General features: G+C 36.1%; 3 protein-coding genes across 5 annotated transcripts in view; all 3 read right to left on the bottom strand.

The window, feature by feature from the left end:
- Window positions 1-5,716, bottom strand: part of LOC105159540 — a 6,865-nt gene extending 1,149 nt beyond the window's left edge. The window contains exons 1-11 of one of the 2 annotated variants that reach the window (XM_011076640.2): window positions 5,258-5,716; window positions 3,751-3,828; window positions 2,890-3,047; window positions 2,248-2,323; window positions 1,773-1,840; window positions 1,371-1,623; window positions 1,043-1,165; window positions 854-957; window positions 720-773; window positions 543-626; window positions 41-204 (exon numbers count right to left, since the gene is read on the bottom strand). In XM_011076640.2, the coding sequence (XP_011074942.1) occupies window positions 41-204; window positions 543-626; window positions 720-773; window positions 854-957; window positions 1,043-1,165; window positions 1,371-1,623; window positions 1,773-1,840; window positions 2,248-2,323; window positions 2,890-3,047; window positions 3,751-3,828; window positions 5,258-5,552 (1,457 nt within the window). In that variant the 5' untranslated portion in view covers window positions 5,553-5,716. Of the gene's footprint in view, window positions 1-40; window positions 205-542; window positions 627-719; window positions 774-853; window positions 961-1,042; window positions 1,166-1,370; window positions 1,624-1,772; window positions 1,841-2,247; window positions 2,324-2,889; window positions 3,048-3,750; window positions 3,829-5,257 lie in introns of both variants that reach the window. The other variant, XM_011076641.2, reaches the window with a different exon arrangement.
- On the bottom strand, window positions 6,144-8,935 carry LOC105159539 (proteasome subunit alpha type-4-like). Of its 2 annotated transcripts, none has more exons than XM_011076638.2 (2): window positions 8,800-8,935; window positions 6,144-7,169 (listed from the first exon to the last, which is right to left on the bottom strand). In XM_011076638.2, exon 2 carries the CDS (start codon window positions 7,167-7,169, stop codon window positions 6,423-6,425), a length of 747 nt encoding a protein of 248 aa, XP_011074940.1. In that variant the 5' UTR covers window positions 8,800-8,935; the 3' UTR covers window positions 6,144-6,422. The 2 variants fall into 2 exon arrangements, with proteins under 2 accessions (XP_011074940.1, XP_011074941.1); XM_011076639.2 differs by lacking the exon at window positions 8,800-8,935 and adding an exon at window positions 8,723-8,742.
- LOC105159538 lies at window positions 12,747-13,603 on the bottom strand (the record flags this gene model as incomplete). The annotated part of the gene is given in 1 exon segment (XM_011076637.2): window positions 12,747-13,603. A coding segment is annotated over 1 exon segment (682 nt), but the record flags the coding sequence as incomplete, so codon positions are not given.

Raw genomic sequence — 16,580 nt, 5'->3', positions numbered from 1 at the left:
AAATTCCAGGTCCAGCACATTGCACCATGACATATTATACCTTGTCCAATCCACATTCTTTGGAGTTGTAAGAAATTCAAATCTAAGAGCCCATTGCACAGAGACATAACGGGTAGAAAAAGTCATGGGCCCATCCATTGGAATGGAAAAAAGAAAGCTTGTTTGGACTAAATCTGCCACAACCTCATGGTGATCGCTGTGAATCTGAAGAATCAAAAGGGTCAAAAATCAGGCATATTGGTTGCTATTAGACTCAAAGACAACTTCTTATTTATTCAGTCAGAGTAATATGTTGCTACGACTCTGCATTGCAAGATTAGAGAAACAAAACAACATATAAACAAAATCAAAACATAGGACCATAAGAACCTAGGAAACAAAAAAGTGTTTAAATACTTCACTTCTATAAACAAGTTTGTTTGACCTACTTGTGGAGCAACCAATATAGGTTAGTATGAAACTCTGAACGTATCACGTATGTAAGAGGAGATGAAGTACAACATATTCAACAAGTCAAAAACACTAAATAGGGAAATACACACCTTGGTAATAGTCGGAGAATGTCTTCGAGAAGGATGAACATAACGCCTATTTACACTCTCCTTTGCCTCCAATGTTATTGACAACTGAAGGCACCAAGAGTCCCAATCAACTTAAAAGATATAGAAAAATTAACCTATACTAATGGATGTTCACAAAATTCTGGCATGCACCAGTACCTCAAGGCATCTCCTTGCCCCTTCTTCATGAAAGAAAGTAAGGGTTCCACCTATCTGTGAGTGGAAAGGAAAAAGAAGACAATTGTAAATGCTGAATGGAGCAAAGAAAACCGTAGAACGTATTAATGCTTTACCATATCACTGAAGTAGTAAGTTGAGTCAGAGTTCTTAGGTGAAAATCTCAGCAGAACTTGATCATCCAGTCTGATATTGTATGATCTCCCTCTAACAACCCCTTCTGCTGCAGAAAATGTTGGCTCAAAATTAGTCTTAAAAAGAAATGATCTAGTAAACTGACAGTCAGAGAATAAAACTGCCAAGACCATAATTACATGCTCCAGTTTCAACAGATCCAGAGGCAGAGGGTAATCTTGAGTCATCTTCTGCAGAGAGGGCTTTCATATGTTTAGGCGGTTGACTTGGAGACAGTACAGCTGGAGAGCTGTCTGAGACAGTAAACAGAACACAACTGTGAGAAACACAATCCTATCTCACTTCAACGTGCAAAACACAGAAGCCACCTACTCTAGCGACATGCTAATACAACAGCAATTCAATTTGATGTATGTTGACAAACTCGAAATTGCAGTGTTTTAAGTTCATAACTGTCAATTCATGTTGCAGTGAGCAGTAAAATCAAAGACAGTTTACCGCCAGCGGAATCATGTAACACCTCAGCAACAGAGAGGCGAGGAAGAGCCATGTTTGAGGATATGCTAGTTCGTCCTTCTACATAGAGAGAACCTCTAGTCGAAGACCTTGCTGCAAATGACTGCAATGATAATGAACTTAAAGTTCTCTTTATGTCTTCCTTCATAGGGTTATAGGAAGAAACAGATGAGATCTCATCCCGTGAACTTTCATACCCTTCCTCAACTCCATCGAAAACCTCATTCACTTTAGCCTACAAATAGTCAATCCAATCCAAAAAGACAGATTTAGTTTCCTGGTCATTCATTCCTCTTTTCCCGGATAAAAAGGAAAGTGGACTAGAAAGGATCTGCTAAAGAATTAAATCAGGATTTGGAAGTAGCTGCAAGAACAGAACATTACCCACTCAGAATCAGCATCCATTTCTTTCCAGTATACATCCAAGAGGATTGTTGTCAAAGGAACAATACCTGATAAAATCATATTGGTGCCAAGTAAATAGCCAAACAATCTAAAGAAAATCATAGAACTAGTCATGAATGGAAGGAGAAATCCCGCCATGATTAAGGTTGGTTGACACAGACTGAATACTGGGCAAGTAGGCACGCATTTTCCATCCAATAGACCCATGAACCAAGGTGAGAAACAATCAAATGGCATGCGGAACTATTATTTTGATTTGATTTGGTTGGCCAGACCAAACAAAGATTTGCGTTACAGATGCAATAATGGTCCACTATGCTCCTATATGCATGGTCCAGGATTGCTGATCCAAATCACTTATTAAGGAAAATGAGAAAAAGAAAAGGGGCCTGAAGAAAACTTAAGAGAGCAGTTTCACATACAAACATAAGAGAACATGTCAGAAAACTTTTACCTTCACTGCGACCTTCTTCACCAAGAAGGCCATTGTTTTTCTGAGTAACCCATATATGCAATGGTACTCGTGCTTCCTGTCGAGTTTGAAATCATTAAAATTATATGAAGTTAGTTGTGAGTTGGTATAGACATGAATTGAGAGATAATGACCAGAAGGAAGCAACGGTTATTATTTATGAAGAATGCTATCAGGATATTATTCACCTGAAAATTTAAGAAACATACACCAAAAGATCTAAGTTGCGTTACTTATCCTGATGGAGACAGAGCACAGGGACTCCATGGACATAGAACCATAACATCCCATGATGGCGAGGGAAAAAAACAAGAGAGAGAGAGAGAGAGAGAGCAATGAGGGAAAGAAATACAATCTCTCTTAATTGCTCATTTTGTCCACTTAAGCATTTTGAGTAAGCACCAAAACGGAACTGTTCATCCACCAAACATAGCATAAAGGTTAATATGTTCAGCAAGCGTTTTACAGGCAATGCATGGTGGAAACTGTATACGAAGCTAGCTTCGGACCCCATGCCTGTTGATGCGGGAATGCTAAGATGGCCAACAAAATTGTAAATGAATTAATGGAATTGCATGAAACAACTAATGTCATGGTTTCTAGAGAGCAAAGGACAAAACTAACCAGCTCAGAAAATTCTTGTATTGGCTCTCCATGAGTAGGTCCGTTTTCCATAGGCACAAATTTTCCAGAAAGAGTAGACCTAATGTAGTACAGGTAACGAATTGTAGTGCCTCTATATGAGGGCGGTATGACGTTTGGTAGAAGGGTGCGAACCACATCTGCAAGCAAATAACATTTGGAATTCACTCCAGGTCTGCAAGTCGTAATTATTTGAACAAAAATAAGAAACCAAAACCAGACACATGTAGAAGCACACCACTTCACAACCCATGCCTACAAAATGACCATCTGGATCCAGGCTAAAACCATGATTAGTATTTTCATTACCATAATCTAATCACTCTCATGGCTTCTCCAGAAAGATTTTAGGACAAATCTGGCTTGAGCCCACACAAAAAGGGACTCTTGAAGGAGGGTCAATATGTAATGCAGCAGGAAATCACTCCTCCAATTAGTAACAGACAAAAGAGGACTGCATCATAAACATAGTATTTTGGCTTGATCATAAATGCTAGCGACAGAAGTAGAACTATGCACAATCTTCAAAAGGGACAAAATAAATTAATTTATGTTGTATGAGATGGCCACAACTAGGAAATACTTTGAGTAGACTTAAATACGCAGGGCTAACAATATATAATGTACAGAGATGAACGGAGTGACCTCACAATTTCTCTAATAATGGTAATGTGACAATGCAGGGTTGACACACATGGAATAGACACGAGTCGATAAAAGCAGTCACAATGGACTGAAATCTCCTCAAACTCATAATACATGAATACCAAAGTGAAATTCCATAAAATTGACAACATAGTTAAGAAAGGGAAGGGCAGCATGCAGTAATATATACAGACTTACAAGTTTTGGTGGCCCCAGTGGAGAGAATTTGATTTGAAACTATACTTGGAGTTGTGCAATCCATGAATACATATTCGCCTAAGGAGAGAGATAATATAGGATTAGAGTTGAACAATCATAAGATCAATCAAGAAAAAGGTTGTAATTGTACTTCATGCTACTAGTTTTCCTCTCCTTCTATCATTATTCATAGCCTTTTAACTTATGTCACTTCCTTTAGTAATTTTACTTGATTTCACTTTTCAACCGAAATATGAAGATACAGAATGCAGTTCCAACCATTATATAGTAGACAACTAAAAGGTGCACAAATGCATGAAGCTGCTTGTAAGTGACCCCACAAATTACTATTAAGTGGAACTAATAAGCTCTCAGCCCAATCACATTGCCATAGTGAATGGGCGTATAGTAGATATACCAAGTTGTCACTGCAAACCCAGAGATACTATTACGGAGAAGGATGAACAAAAATCCAAAACTCTGATTCAAAAGTTTCTCAACTCTTCCCCTCATGAGGAAGTGCCAAACCATTCGACCCTTGACCCATTCCAATATAAAGGACTAGTCAATCAATTAATAGATAGTAAATGGGTCAGTTTGAAAATATATGAAATCACTATTCTTAATCAATGATAACACTGATCTAAATTGAAACATTCACCTATAAGTTTCCTGAGGAGAGAAAATGTGGGTAGGAATTTCTCTCTCTTACTGCCTTTCTAATCTTACTTCATTCTTCATCTAATCTCTCTAAGTTTTGGATTTTCATAGAAAGGAAGGCTGTTGTAGCTTCAGACCAATTTCTCTCTCCCACTGCCTTTCTAATCTTACATCATTCTTCATCTAATCTCTCTAAGTTTTGGATTTCATAGAAAGGAAGGCTGTTCTAGTTTCAGACTGGAATTCAAGAAGCTACTGCCATTCTCCTTTTCTTTTTATTTTTCAACAAGAGTGTCTTTATCACCAGTCATATATATGACCTAATCTCATGATCACATTAGTGTTAATCCTCCATGTGGGAATCATAGACATTATGCAGCTTAGACCAAAAAACTTGATATTGGATTTATAACTCCTTCATTGAAAAAATTCCTTTAAATTTGATTGTGTTCCATGAATTCCAACTCCTTTCTCTAACTTCATCTGCCAAAGATGTATCGGTCATATTTAGTTAGACAATTGGAAATATACAAATTTCAATTTCATGGCTCCAGCTTGATGTCGCTGAATGCAAATTGAGCTCTTATTGTGATACTTAACCAGTTTCCTACATTGAAAAACGCAACCAAACTATTAATATTTTCACCAAGATAATCTTCAGTTGAGCTCATGACAACTCTATATACTGCGTTCTGTCTCTGTAGTTTGCAATCAATTGTATCCAGCATTCCATGCATATTTTTCCCGCTAAAACAGGAAGCTCGGGCAAACAAACACACATCTTATTTATCAATGACGCAACAAAGCACCCAAATCGAGAAAACATATTACATAGAAGAAAAGATACCTCGACGCAGTTTAGAATCAGAGGTAGGCTTGGGAGTGGTGAACCACTGACTATCCAATTTCTCGATCCCTTTGCATTCGAAGCTAAGCTTTTCGATCAAAAGCGGAGAAAGATTTGTTGGGTTTCCAATCTCAATAGTGATGGTGATCAGATCTCCCGGTCTGTACACTTCTCTGTCGGTTTCCAATTTCAGGTGGGGCGGATCAAGATTTGCGCCGCTGCTGATCGAGGCGGGGGATGCGGAGCCGAGGCCAAAGAAGGAGAATCTGCGGGAGGGTTTAGCAGGTTGCGGCATTTTCGGGGAATTCTGGATATTCAGTACATTTGGGATTGCTGGAGGAGGGTGGTATGGAGAAGGAGATGGGGCTGCGGAGGCTGGGGGAATTAATTATATTATAGAGAGAAATAAGGAAGAGTAAGGCTTAAATTAAATCAACTACAGAGGGGAAATCTGCAATAGTGCTGAAATGGGGAAGTATAATTAGTTAAATAACTCTCCTCTTTTGATTTTTTCTTTCTAAATGATTTAGTAATTGCTATTATTTATTTATTTTCCGACGGAAAAAAAAAATAGAAACAGAGCATTGTTATGTATGTTTATCTTCAAATTCCAACATATTATTTATTATAAGAAAATCACTACTATGACTTTCTCTAAGGAAACACAAACATTAAATAGTTGAGCACTTCTCATGAAAGACAAAAGTAAAAATGTATGTGCAGCTCAAATTTTCTTGCATATAAATGTAAACTAAATGTCTACTTGTTTGGTGTTTATTCAATACCTAATATATTGATCAATCTACAGAGTTCTGTCGGCATCTAGATAAATCTGGTTTTGAGTGTATGTTTAATGCAATGCTCTCATGATATCACAGGAAAAAAGTAGCAAATTTGTGCAATTCAGTTGGAAAAGTAAGGTATCACTACAAACAACATAGATTCATAATTCATGCTCCAAACAACGTTCGTATCTCCCATTTCTGCCAATTCATCTGCAGAAGCAAATGCGTAAATTGGACAGCTTCCTCAAGCAGCTCAAAAGCTGAGACCTGGAGGCCCCCGCTTCCAATTTTAATTGAAGAATTGAACCTTAAGTCTTAATAGAGTACAATAACATCAAATGTTTGTGCCAATAAGAAATGTTGTCCAGAAATCAAATTGGTTAAGCGTCTGGTGAAGGTTGGGTTAATCCAGACTTCACCAACAGCTTGTTGAGGTTATCGGCTGAGCATATCTGGAACTTCACTTTCCCAGAAGACAGAAATATCTCAGCCAGTTCAAGCTTGTCCGAGTTAAGGCTTGTGCTGTCCATGGTTTTACTGAGCACCTTTATGGCGAGCTGTACGGCCTCTTCTCTAGTGATGTCATCTTTATAATCCTGCTTAAGGATAGATTGTGCAGCCTGGTTATTTGCTCCAATTGCTGCAGCCTTCCAACCAGCAAAATTCCCGCTGGGGTCGCTCATGTAAAGCTGAAAGCCAAAATTTTTGTCCCAGCCCGCAAACAGAAACGAGACACCAAAGGGGCGAAGCCCTCCAAACTGTGTATAACCTTGTTTGGTGTCACATAAAGACTGAACTAGTTGTTCAACTGGCATTGGCTCTTGGTAAGCATATGCGTACCGCTGGGCCTGGAGCCTTGCTGTGTTGATAAGAATGTTGGCATCAGACATAATTCCAGCCACAGCACAGGCAACATGATCATCAATCTTGTACATCTTCTCAACTGATGTTGATGTTTCAAGCAGTTTGGATATGACTTTCTTTTCACCAACTAATACAACTCCATCTGTGGCCAGAATACCAATTGCACTTCCAGCATTTCCTATAGCTTCCATTGCATACTCGACTTGGTAAAGACGACCTTCAGGGGAAAAGATTGTGGTGCGGCTATCATATCTTCGAGACATCTGCAAATTCCAAAGCAGAAAAATTATTGTTTTAAGATAGAAACCTGCAAGCACCACCCTGGATATGTCCTTTCTCAGCAAGTGATAGGCTGTTATACTACTTAACAGTTTGTGAAGGTGAATTGTGTAGGAAGAAAGGATTAAATGCATTTTTAGTCCCATAACTTAGGTTATTTGCCGTTTTCGTCCGTTAACTTTCTATGGTAGCATTTGGTCCTACATCTTTTTTATTTTTGCAATTTTTGTCCTTTTGTCCGGGCCAAAAAAGGATTGAAATTATGAAAATTAAAAAGGCACAGAACCAAAATGCTACCTAGAAAGTTAAAGGACCAAAATGCTGCCAGAAATTGGGCAATATGAAGAAAAGCCCCAACTTTAAAATATCACGTGAGAGACACGTGCATTTTTCCAGTGGAAAAAGGACAAAAATCAAGAAAATTAAAAAGATGAAATACCAAAATGCTATTCTAGAAAGTTAAAAGTACGAAAACTTTAAATGAACTAAGTTATAGAACCAATAATGCATTTAAGCCTAAGAAGAAACTCTCCTTATGCAAACATCAAATCACATGCTCACAAACCGGTTTAAGATTAAGGAGATTCATCAAGGATATCCCCACAGATGAATATGTATACAAACTTATCTGTATCATACAAATGTAGACTGAATCTAGCATTAGTGAAAATGTTTTACTGGCCAGTGGCAGTAAAGACAACCATGAACCACAACATTTCCAAAGATATTGATGCTGATAAGAAGCAAAAACTGAACCTGAACTAGCAAAAGAACAAATACTATTCACTTGCAACTAAATGCTCCAAATCTCCATGTTAATGTTTCAATGCCAAAGTTTCTGGTTAACATGAAGCTCATCAGTCCTTATGCTCACAGTCAACCATTCCATTAGAACAAGCATCTTATCTCCTAATTTTACTGAATAACTTAAAACTGATACCATAACAATAGAAATATATTAGAAATAGTAGGAATCTCATGTCACTAATAAAGCACATATTCACTCAAGAACCAAAATCATTACTAGGAAGGACTGTAGACATTAACAACTTAGTTAGGATTAAATAGGAAAACTCGCCAGTGTGCATTATTGATTATAGTGGTCAGCGATATACACTTTGCACCATGCAATATATATTCCTACTCTCTTCAATGCTTAATACAGAAGAAATCCACAATCTATGTTATTGATAATAAAATTTATCAATATCTAAATTAATGAATAAATTATTCACTAATCTAAGACAGACAAAAGAAACACATATGCACATCGAAAACATACAGAGTTCCACCAACAATCTTCAAAGTGAAAAGGAAAAAAAAAATTACAATCAAAAGAAAAATCCCTAAACATTTCACACCAAGTCCACCGCACGCACTAATTAGGCGAATCGGCAGCGAAAAGTGCAATCCTCAAAACGTTGTCACATTGCTACCTACCAATAACCAAAAAATTTCTAGCAGAATAACCCATATTAAACCCGATCAATTCTCACACAAATTCAACCCCCCACCTCCCAAAGTAAACAAAAAATACCTTCCAGCAACTGATAATCCCAAAAACTAAACAAAAAAAGCAGAAGAGCGATATAAAAAGATCAAAGAAATAGTTACTTGTAGAACTGAAAGCGAAATCGGCAACGAGAGAGAGCTTGGGCTTCAAGAAAAGAAGAGAGCGAGCTGACCAGCTTTGAGATATCGGTGCAGCAGTAATATTACTGTTACTATTTTACTATATATAAATATATATAGTACGCTCAAGTCTCTTTTACTCTTTTCCCGGCCGTATTGGGCTGAAATTAAAACTCCAATCTTATGTGGGCCCAAAGTTAATGAGCCCAATTGGACAGATAGAAGCCCTTTGCCGTCAAACATTTGGGTCCAGTTATTATTGGGGTTGGAGAATGATAAGAGAAGTGGAAGTCAATGGACCTCATCTAAACTTCAAATCCACTGATGAGATGCAAAAACTGAAATGGAGGTGAGTGAGGGTGACAGTGACAGTGACAGTGACAGTGACAGTGACAACAACGATTAAATAATGGATGTTGGATGAATCACATTGAGATTGAGTAGGTAGTGTTCAAATTGAAATTGATGGGCATGGTGGCTTAATTGAAAATGTAGTAGGAATTGTGCATTTACTCATATGTTGGCAGAACTACGAGCCTAAGGATCTTCTGCCATTAATAAGAGATTGAGATAGCAGGACCAACTGTTTTGTAGTGCATGTACGTATCACTGCAATAATAATAATAATATATTAAAAAAAAAAAAGAGTCTACATATCTATAACACAAATATATTTATGATATCTAACTATGTGTATATATATATATAGATGTTGCGCATATATAGGCATCTCTATCTATAAATTTCTGTCGGTAGATTATTTATAAGATCACATATGTATAAGTTAATGCTTTATTCTTTTCACTTATTAATAATCACACAACGTAAATGAGAAATAGGGTGAGAAATTTTTGTAACTATATGAAATGACCAAAAAGTATACATTGTGAACGGCTTAAGTTGAGATCTTTAATTTGCAAGCTTTAGGAATGACAATCTGCAAGAAAAATAATTTTTCATTGCTCGAGTTTGTTTTTAGATGCGTAAAAATTCAAAGCAATAATAAAAAAATTAATTAAAATCTAGTGCAAGTTCTTTCGTGTGCCACTGTAATCGAAAGTTCCTTTCTTTGGTGGGGGAATCTGCAATTTATAGGCCATTCCACAACTAGTGGGATAAGGCTGAACCCCCAAAGATACGTCGAGAGGGTTATCTCTAAGTCCCCTAATCTTTTAGATAAGGGATAAGGGGGTCTGTTGCCAATGAAGTTTCCACATTCCTGACAAGGCGATTGAAACAATATATTCCCACCAATAGAATCCAAAAATTAATCTTCAAGAAGGAGGTACCCTTGGAGGGGGAGGCTTCCAACCCATCTCTTGCGGTTGCCAAATGTCCCTGCTTGGGCGACTGATGTTATCTGGTTTTGTAGGGAATGTTGAGGGGAGAGAACAAACCCCTATATTTGTACTTAGCCGTTTCTGAAGACGCGGTGAGTTTGATCTTGGTGCGCTAGGAGTTGGGGGCTTAGAGTCCGATATATTATGTTAGTAAAATGCTATAAGGGGCTAAGAAAAGATATACACAAATAGAAAATTTGGCACTGGCATTGGTTGACACTACTCGAAAAACCTTACTTTCAATCGCATAAGGTAACAGCGCTGACCAACCATCCTTTGAGACACATCTTGGCTCGGCCAAAAGCATCTAGATGGCTAATTAAGTGGGTTGTAGAATTAGGAGAATTTGATATCGAATATTAGACTAGGACGGCAATGAGAACTCAAATGCTGGCAGATTTCATCATAGAGCTCACAGGAGAGCAGGTTTCAAAGGAACAGGAAGGTTAGATGCCACATGTAGACATGTTGTTTAATGCCAACAACAGTGAAGCATGGATTTTATTACAAGGACCAAATGAGATTGAGGTCGAAATAGCGACTAGGCTGTCTTTTCTTACCACGAAGAATGAAGCTGAATATGAAACTTTGATATTGGGTTTGGAGTTAGCACAAGAGGCAAACACAAGAAATTTAGAAATCTATACGGATTTTCAGTTGGTAACAATGCAGATCAAATGAACTTATGAAACAAGCGAACGACCCATGATCTTATACATAAAAAGGGCTAAAGAAATGATGGCCAAGTTCGATAGATGTGCGATTCAACAAATCCCACGATGTGAGAATAACATAGCAGAAGGCGCTAGATGATCCGGATCGAAATATGCGATCTTACCGCGAGGATCCGAATTTGCTATATTTTCACCCCAGATATCGTGAATAAGCCCTAAGGAAGAAACAAGTATGTCCTAAGACCCTCCAACGCTCAAGTTCGTGTTCGACGTAGAAATATGCGATCTGGAAATATAAATGAGATAGAAAATAATAAATGTGTCCCCCTATAAATGCTTCATACTTGAGCTATTTATAAGCCTACATGTTCAGTATGAATTGGGCCACGTGGCATCATCCTAATGTCCCCTGTCCATAATCGTGTGGTGGAAAGCAGACAGCTTATATGGGTGGGAATTTTGGATCGTGGAGCAGGATTGGAATTTGAGGATCCAACCCAGGCGTATGCACACGGATCCCCTAATTTTTTAAGGTATTTTGACTCTAAATAAAGGACTTTTATATCCTTTCTTGTGGAGTGAAGTAATACCCCCTTCACAATATATATATATATATTGTAATGCAACTCGTATGAGTTCGATTGTAGCCAACAAGAAGAAAAAAAAGAAAATACTTATGAGTTGGCCAATAATGAAATAATAATATATGAATGAAGTCTGACTTGCAAGCACTAGTTGCTGTATAATTTCCATTTATACATTAATTATTAACTATTAGTTATAAAAATTAAATATATGTATATATGTGTTTGCTTCATCATCATCATCTTCTTAATATATGGGTCAACATTCACCTATACCAAAATTTGAGCAAATAAGAAATAATAAACATCAACTACTACCTAATTAATTCTGTCCTTGTGTGTGTAATATGTTTGCTCCAGCTTTCTATATATATGCTTAATGTTGAATGGACATGCATCTTGTTACATATCATTATTATTCATCATGCCCACTTTTTATTTTTCATCATATATAATGCATGCAATTAATAAGTATGCTAAATTACGAGTTATTCTATAATTTCTTATAATTATAAGTATATTATTTTTATTAAAAAATAATTTTTTTTAAATTAACAATCGTCTAATAAATACATTTAGTGACAACCTATTGTAGGGGGTATTTGTTAGATAACCGTTAGTTTTAAAGAGTATTTATAATTTTTCAAACAAAGAGAAAATATTTGTAATAATAATAAATTTCATGGGAGACTTTTCTAATTTATCCTAAAGAATCATGCTAAAAGATGTTGTTGATCTAACTATTCCAAAGAATTGAAACTTTAATTAATCAAATTAACTCACCACACCTTTTTCTTTTTCCTTTTGTAGCCTCATAATTAATAAACGCTGCAACTAATTAATTAAGTTAAAGGGGGAGCCTACATATTATATATATAATCCGCGTCCTAACCTATACCCAAAGAAACTCAACTTAATTGACATATATATATATATATATATATACATACATAGTTAATGGAATACCAACCTCTATCATGAGAAAAGTCCAAAGCTATAGATGGATGCTCCAAGTAATTATTATTACTAAAATTTTCACTTTGACTGTGACCATTAAGTCCTACTGTCCTAGCCTTGCACCAGCTAAGTAATTAATTTTCAGTAATGTGATTTATGACCCAATTTAATTAATTTGAGCTGTATCATTCTCATCACATGGGCTTTTGTAAGCTCTACTCATACCCCCTAACTATAACATCACATGATATCCAGAAAGGACACTGATCGTATATATACCCTCCCAGTTTTAGTTACATTAATTAGATACGGTCAATTCATGCATTACCAAAAAAAAAAAAAATTAATTAATTAAGCACTAATTGTCTTAGTTGTAATAATCAAACACAGATTAATTTAATAGATTTACCTTACTACAACATGATCTTGGCACAGCTTGGCTTGTCCTATAAATCCATAGACAGCCCCCCAACAGTACTTGAACAATTAAAACAAGTGAAAAAAATACCACAGAAAATTACATTATTGAAGTAAATAATTAAAACTTATCTATAGGATACTAATGGTGCTACCATGAGGCGATGATGATGAATTAGCTGGCCTGGAACGACGATGAAGAAGGTAATGTGGGGTTGGTCTACTTGGGAGATAAACAATGGATTCTGAAACTGTACAAGTTCTCTTGCAAGAAGCCGACATGTTTATGAACCCAATCCCAAACCTATCACTTAAACTCCTGCTAATCTTGGAGCTGCCCTTCCAAATTGTACCATCATCATCATCATCATCCTTGGAACATTCCATTAGTGCTGCCAAGAATGGATCTCTTTGGAATCTAGTACTGGTGTGGTACTTATTCTTGGGAGAGATGTCTTGTTGATTTTGCAGTTTCTTGGTGGAGGAATTGGAGTTTCCGGCAGGCGGCAAGGGGAGGAGATGGGCGGAGGAGGATTCCTTCTTCTTGAATCCAGCTTGCTGGTGCTTGGGGATTCCGGGGATTTGCTCCCAAGAGAATGGGATGCCTTTGAATTTGAGTGGAGTGCTGGGGCTATATGGAGGGGATTCCTCGTTGAAGGAGAATGATGACAACTCCAAGGATGAATCCCAAGAATTCGATCGAGATGACGACGAAAATGACGGTGTCCGGCGAGCTGCAGACGGCCGGAGAATTGGGGGGGAGTAAGGGGTTTCTTTCATCTCCTGCTTTGGGGTGTGAGTGTGAACATTGTTATATTGTAGAGGTGTAAAAGGCATTGCTCTTGATGAGGAGGCAACTCTATTTTGTGCTCTTGTGCCTTTATATGTATGTGTGCAAGATGCTTGTTCTTGTTATATATTTATTTAAAGGTTACAACTTTGGTTAAAAATGTAAAGTGAAAATTATACCAATGGAAATGAAGAGGGGGCAGAATGGGTAATTAGCAATAATTGATGTTGATATTTAATTAATTATTGTGGCATACCCATATATGCATTATTGATGATTGAGAGTAGTTGGGGAACATTGCAGCGACGTGACTTGCTGTGCTACTAACCACTCGATTTCAGGGTAATTTAATTACATTAGGGGACTTTGAATTACTAAATTATATATTAACTTACATATATTTAATAATTATCTTCCTATCTCATTTCTTTTAAACATAATAAACAAAAAGGGACCAAATTTCGAACGAGTTTCTTATTTCTCTTTGTTTACCATAATTTTGTGTTTGAATCGATAATTATTAATTTTTCGGACCAAGGAATTTATAAAATGTTGAGTTCTTGAATAAGACTTCATTGATTATAATGTCACGTCTACTTTTTCATATATATTAATATCTAATTAATAAGCTTAAGATACAAGTTGTAATATTTATGGCATATCAGAACACTTGAAACTTTTTGTGGTGCATGTGATTAAATATAGCTAACAATTCTCTTATACTATACTCTTCCGACCAATTTCATTAATTCCAATCATGTTATTTTACACACACATATGTATATATATTGAATTATTAGCTGAAAATATTTATTCCAATTCAATGTTTTGTCGCAATAGTGATAAGAGTTTTAAATTAAAAAAAATAAAATTATATATGTTGTCTTGCTTTTGAATGAACAAATAATTAATATAATTACGAATTTCATGTGGTTATAAAAACACAAAAATAAAAAAAGACTTTGATTAAGATGATGTAAAGTTGGAAGAGCAGACGTAGGCAAAATATGTAAGCCCCTCCCGTGGCCAAGTGCTAACGTGCACGTGATGGCTTTTCTGTTTGATTCACCTTGGCCCCCCCGCACCATCCTTTTTTTTTTTTTAATATATAGTTATAAGAATTATTGAACATTGAGGTAGCTGATTAGTTGAGAATCAGTACTTGACTCCATAACAGAGTAACCAAATATATTTTGCAAATTGTGGGGTGGGGTGGGGTGGGCATGCAGCCATTTGGAGAGTTAACTTGAAAATTGTTGGACTCGTGATCAGGTGTTGTTGTCCAGGTGTGTTTTCTCTTTTGATGACTGGTGATGATGTTTTTGTCTTACATTCTTGTTTCGGTTATAATCCATATACTATCTGATGTAAATAACAAGGGCATGAGCTGGCATAGTATATAATTCCTGTTTGTGTGTTTGTTTGTTCCTTCCTTCCTTCCTTGTAATAGATAGATGTTCCATGTTTGGCTAATGTTCATGTGAGTAATACTTGGTAAATGTCGACGTTCGTTGGCTAGCGAATTATGTGACAAAGATTGGATCTCCCGTGATGAAACTAATAATTGAAACGGCCCAACATTTTCGATTGATTTATATCCTTGTCATTCAATTTTCAACTATTATAAACTTTGTCTGTTTTGCCACTAATCATTTTCTAATATTATAAAAAGATTATTCTCAAACCAACTTCCGATCGTATAAATATCTATCGATGAGATTTTAGCGTAATAATTAAAATTGAAATCTCACAACTCTATAAATTTGGAGTTTTAAATTTAAGTTGTATCCAAGGTGTGAGTTTTTATTTTACTTGTTTGAGTTTATAACAATTTATTGTCACTAAAATTCATTTCATTTGCATTTGTAATTTGCTAGTTGTGAATAGTTATATTGAATTATTAATTAAAATATTAACATAATCATGTATTATCTATATTAATTTTAAGTTTTTTTTTATTTTGGAAGTTAAATGTATTGATTTTTATATATAATATATTTTAAAATATAAAAAGAATTATTAATAATATGAGTACAAAAACAACGTGTCATCACAACTAATTTCTTCAAATTGATATATATAGAGAGAGAGAAGAGAGAGAAATGATGTTGATGCATACTTAAGGAATGAATAATGAAAAACTAAAAAGTGATGCGGTCATATATGTGTGTGATCTTTGAATTGATCCATTCTGTGGGAACAAACCAAGTTTAGATTAAGTTAAGTGGGGCAACCCAGAGCATGATATGCACTGAGTTTCAGGGTTTACAAACGATTATACATTTTTCAAAAATTTAAAGTGGATAAATCTGAAACGATGATGCCCTGCCCTGCCTTACACGGACAAATGTCGAATCCATATACATTACTTTCCTTATGGGTAACAGCCACCTCCATCTCTCTCTGTGTAGATATATCATCCAACTTCACACAATTATTCATTTCCGAACCAACATGTGGACCCTAAATATCAAATGTATAGCCCCTCCAACTTATTTGGAATTGGATGTTTCTATGCATTGAACCTAATATATGATACCTCATTCTATCTTCCTCTTGCAATTGGACTCTACACCTCTCTCACTTTCTTAGTTCATTGCATTTGTGCAAATCACACTTGCTTTCATGTTCCATTTTCGCCTTCTCAACCACAACATATGTCTATTACATTATATATGGAAATGAAAACGTGAAAATGGCGATGTTATTATGTACAGAAGACAGACAGATTGATATTGAATCAAAATGAGAGCTCAAAGTGTAAAAATATCAAAACATCTTTTCTTTTATTGGCGGAGTTTTTTATTTATAAGCAACTATAAGTTAATTGAAGAAGATCATGAATTTGGGAGAACATAACGTCAAAATTATTTGATAATGCTTAATCCCCTCCAGATTTGGTGGAGAGTCTTTTGTAGTTGGAGGATCCCCTTTAGACTTGAGGTGCAATTAGAGGACCCCCCTCAAATTCGGAGGACTATTCAACAACATCAAGGGTATT

Source organism: Sesamum indicum, linkage group LG3 (genome assembly GCF_000512975.1).
Source record: "Sesamum indicum cultivar Zhongzhi No. 13 linkage group LG3, S_indicum_v1.0, whole genome shotgun sequence".
Taxonomy (NCBI): Eukaryota; Viridiplantae; Streptophyta; class Magnoliopsida; order Lamiales; family Pedaliaceae; genus Sesamum; species Sesamum indicum.
The sequence above is the reverse complement of the archived record's forward strand: the minus strand, read 5'-3'. Positions and strand labels throughout refer to the sequence as shown.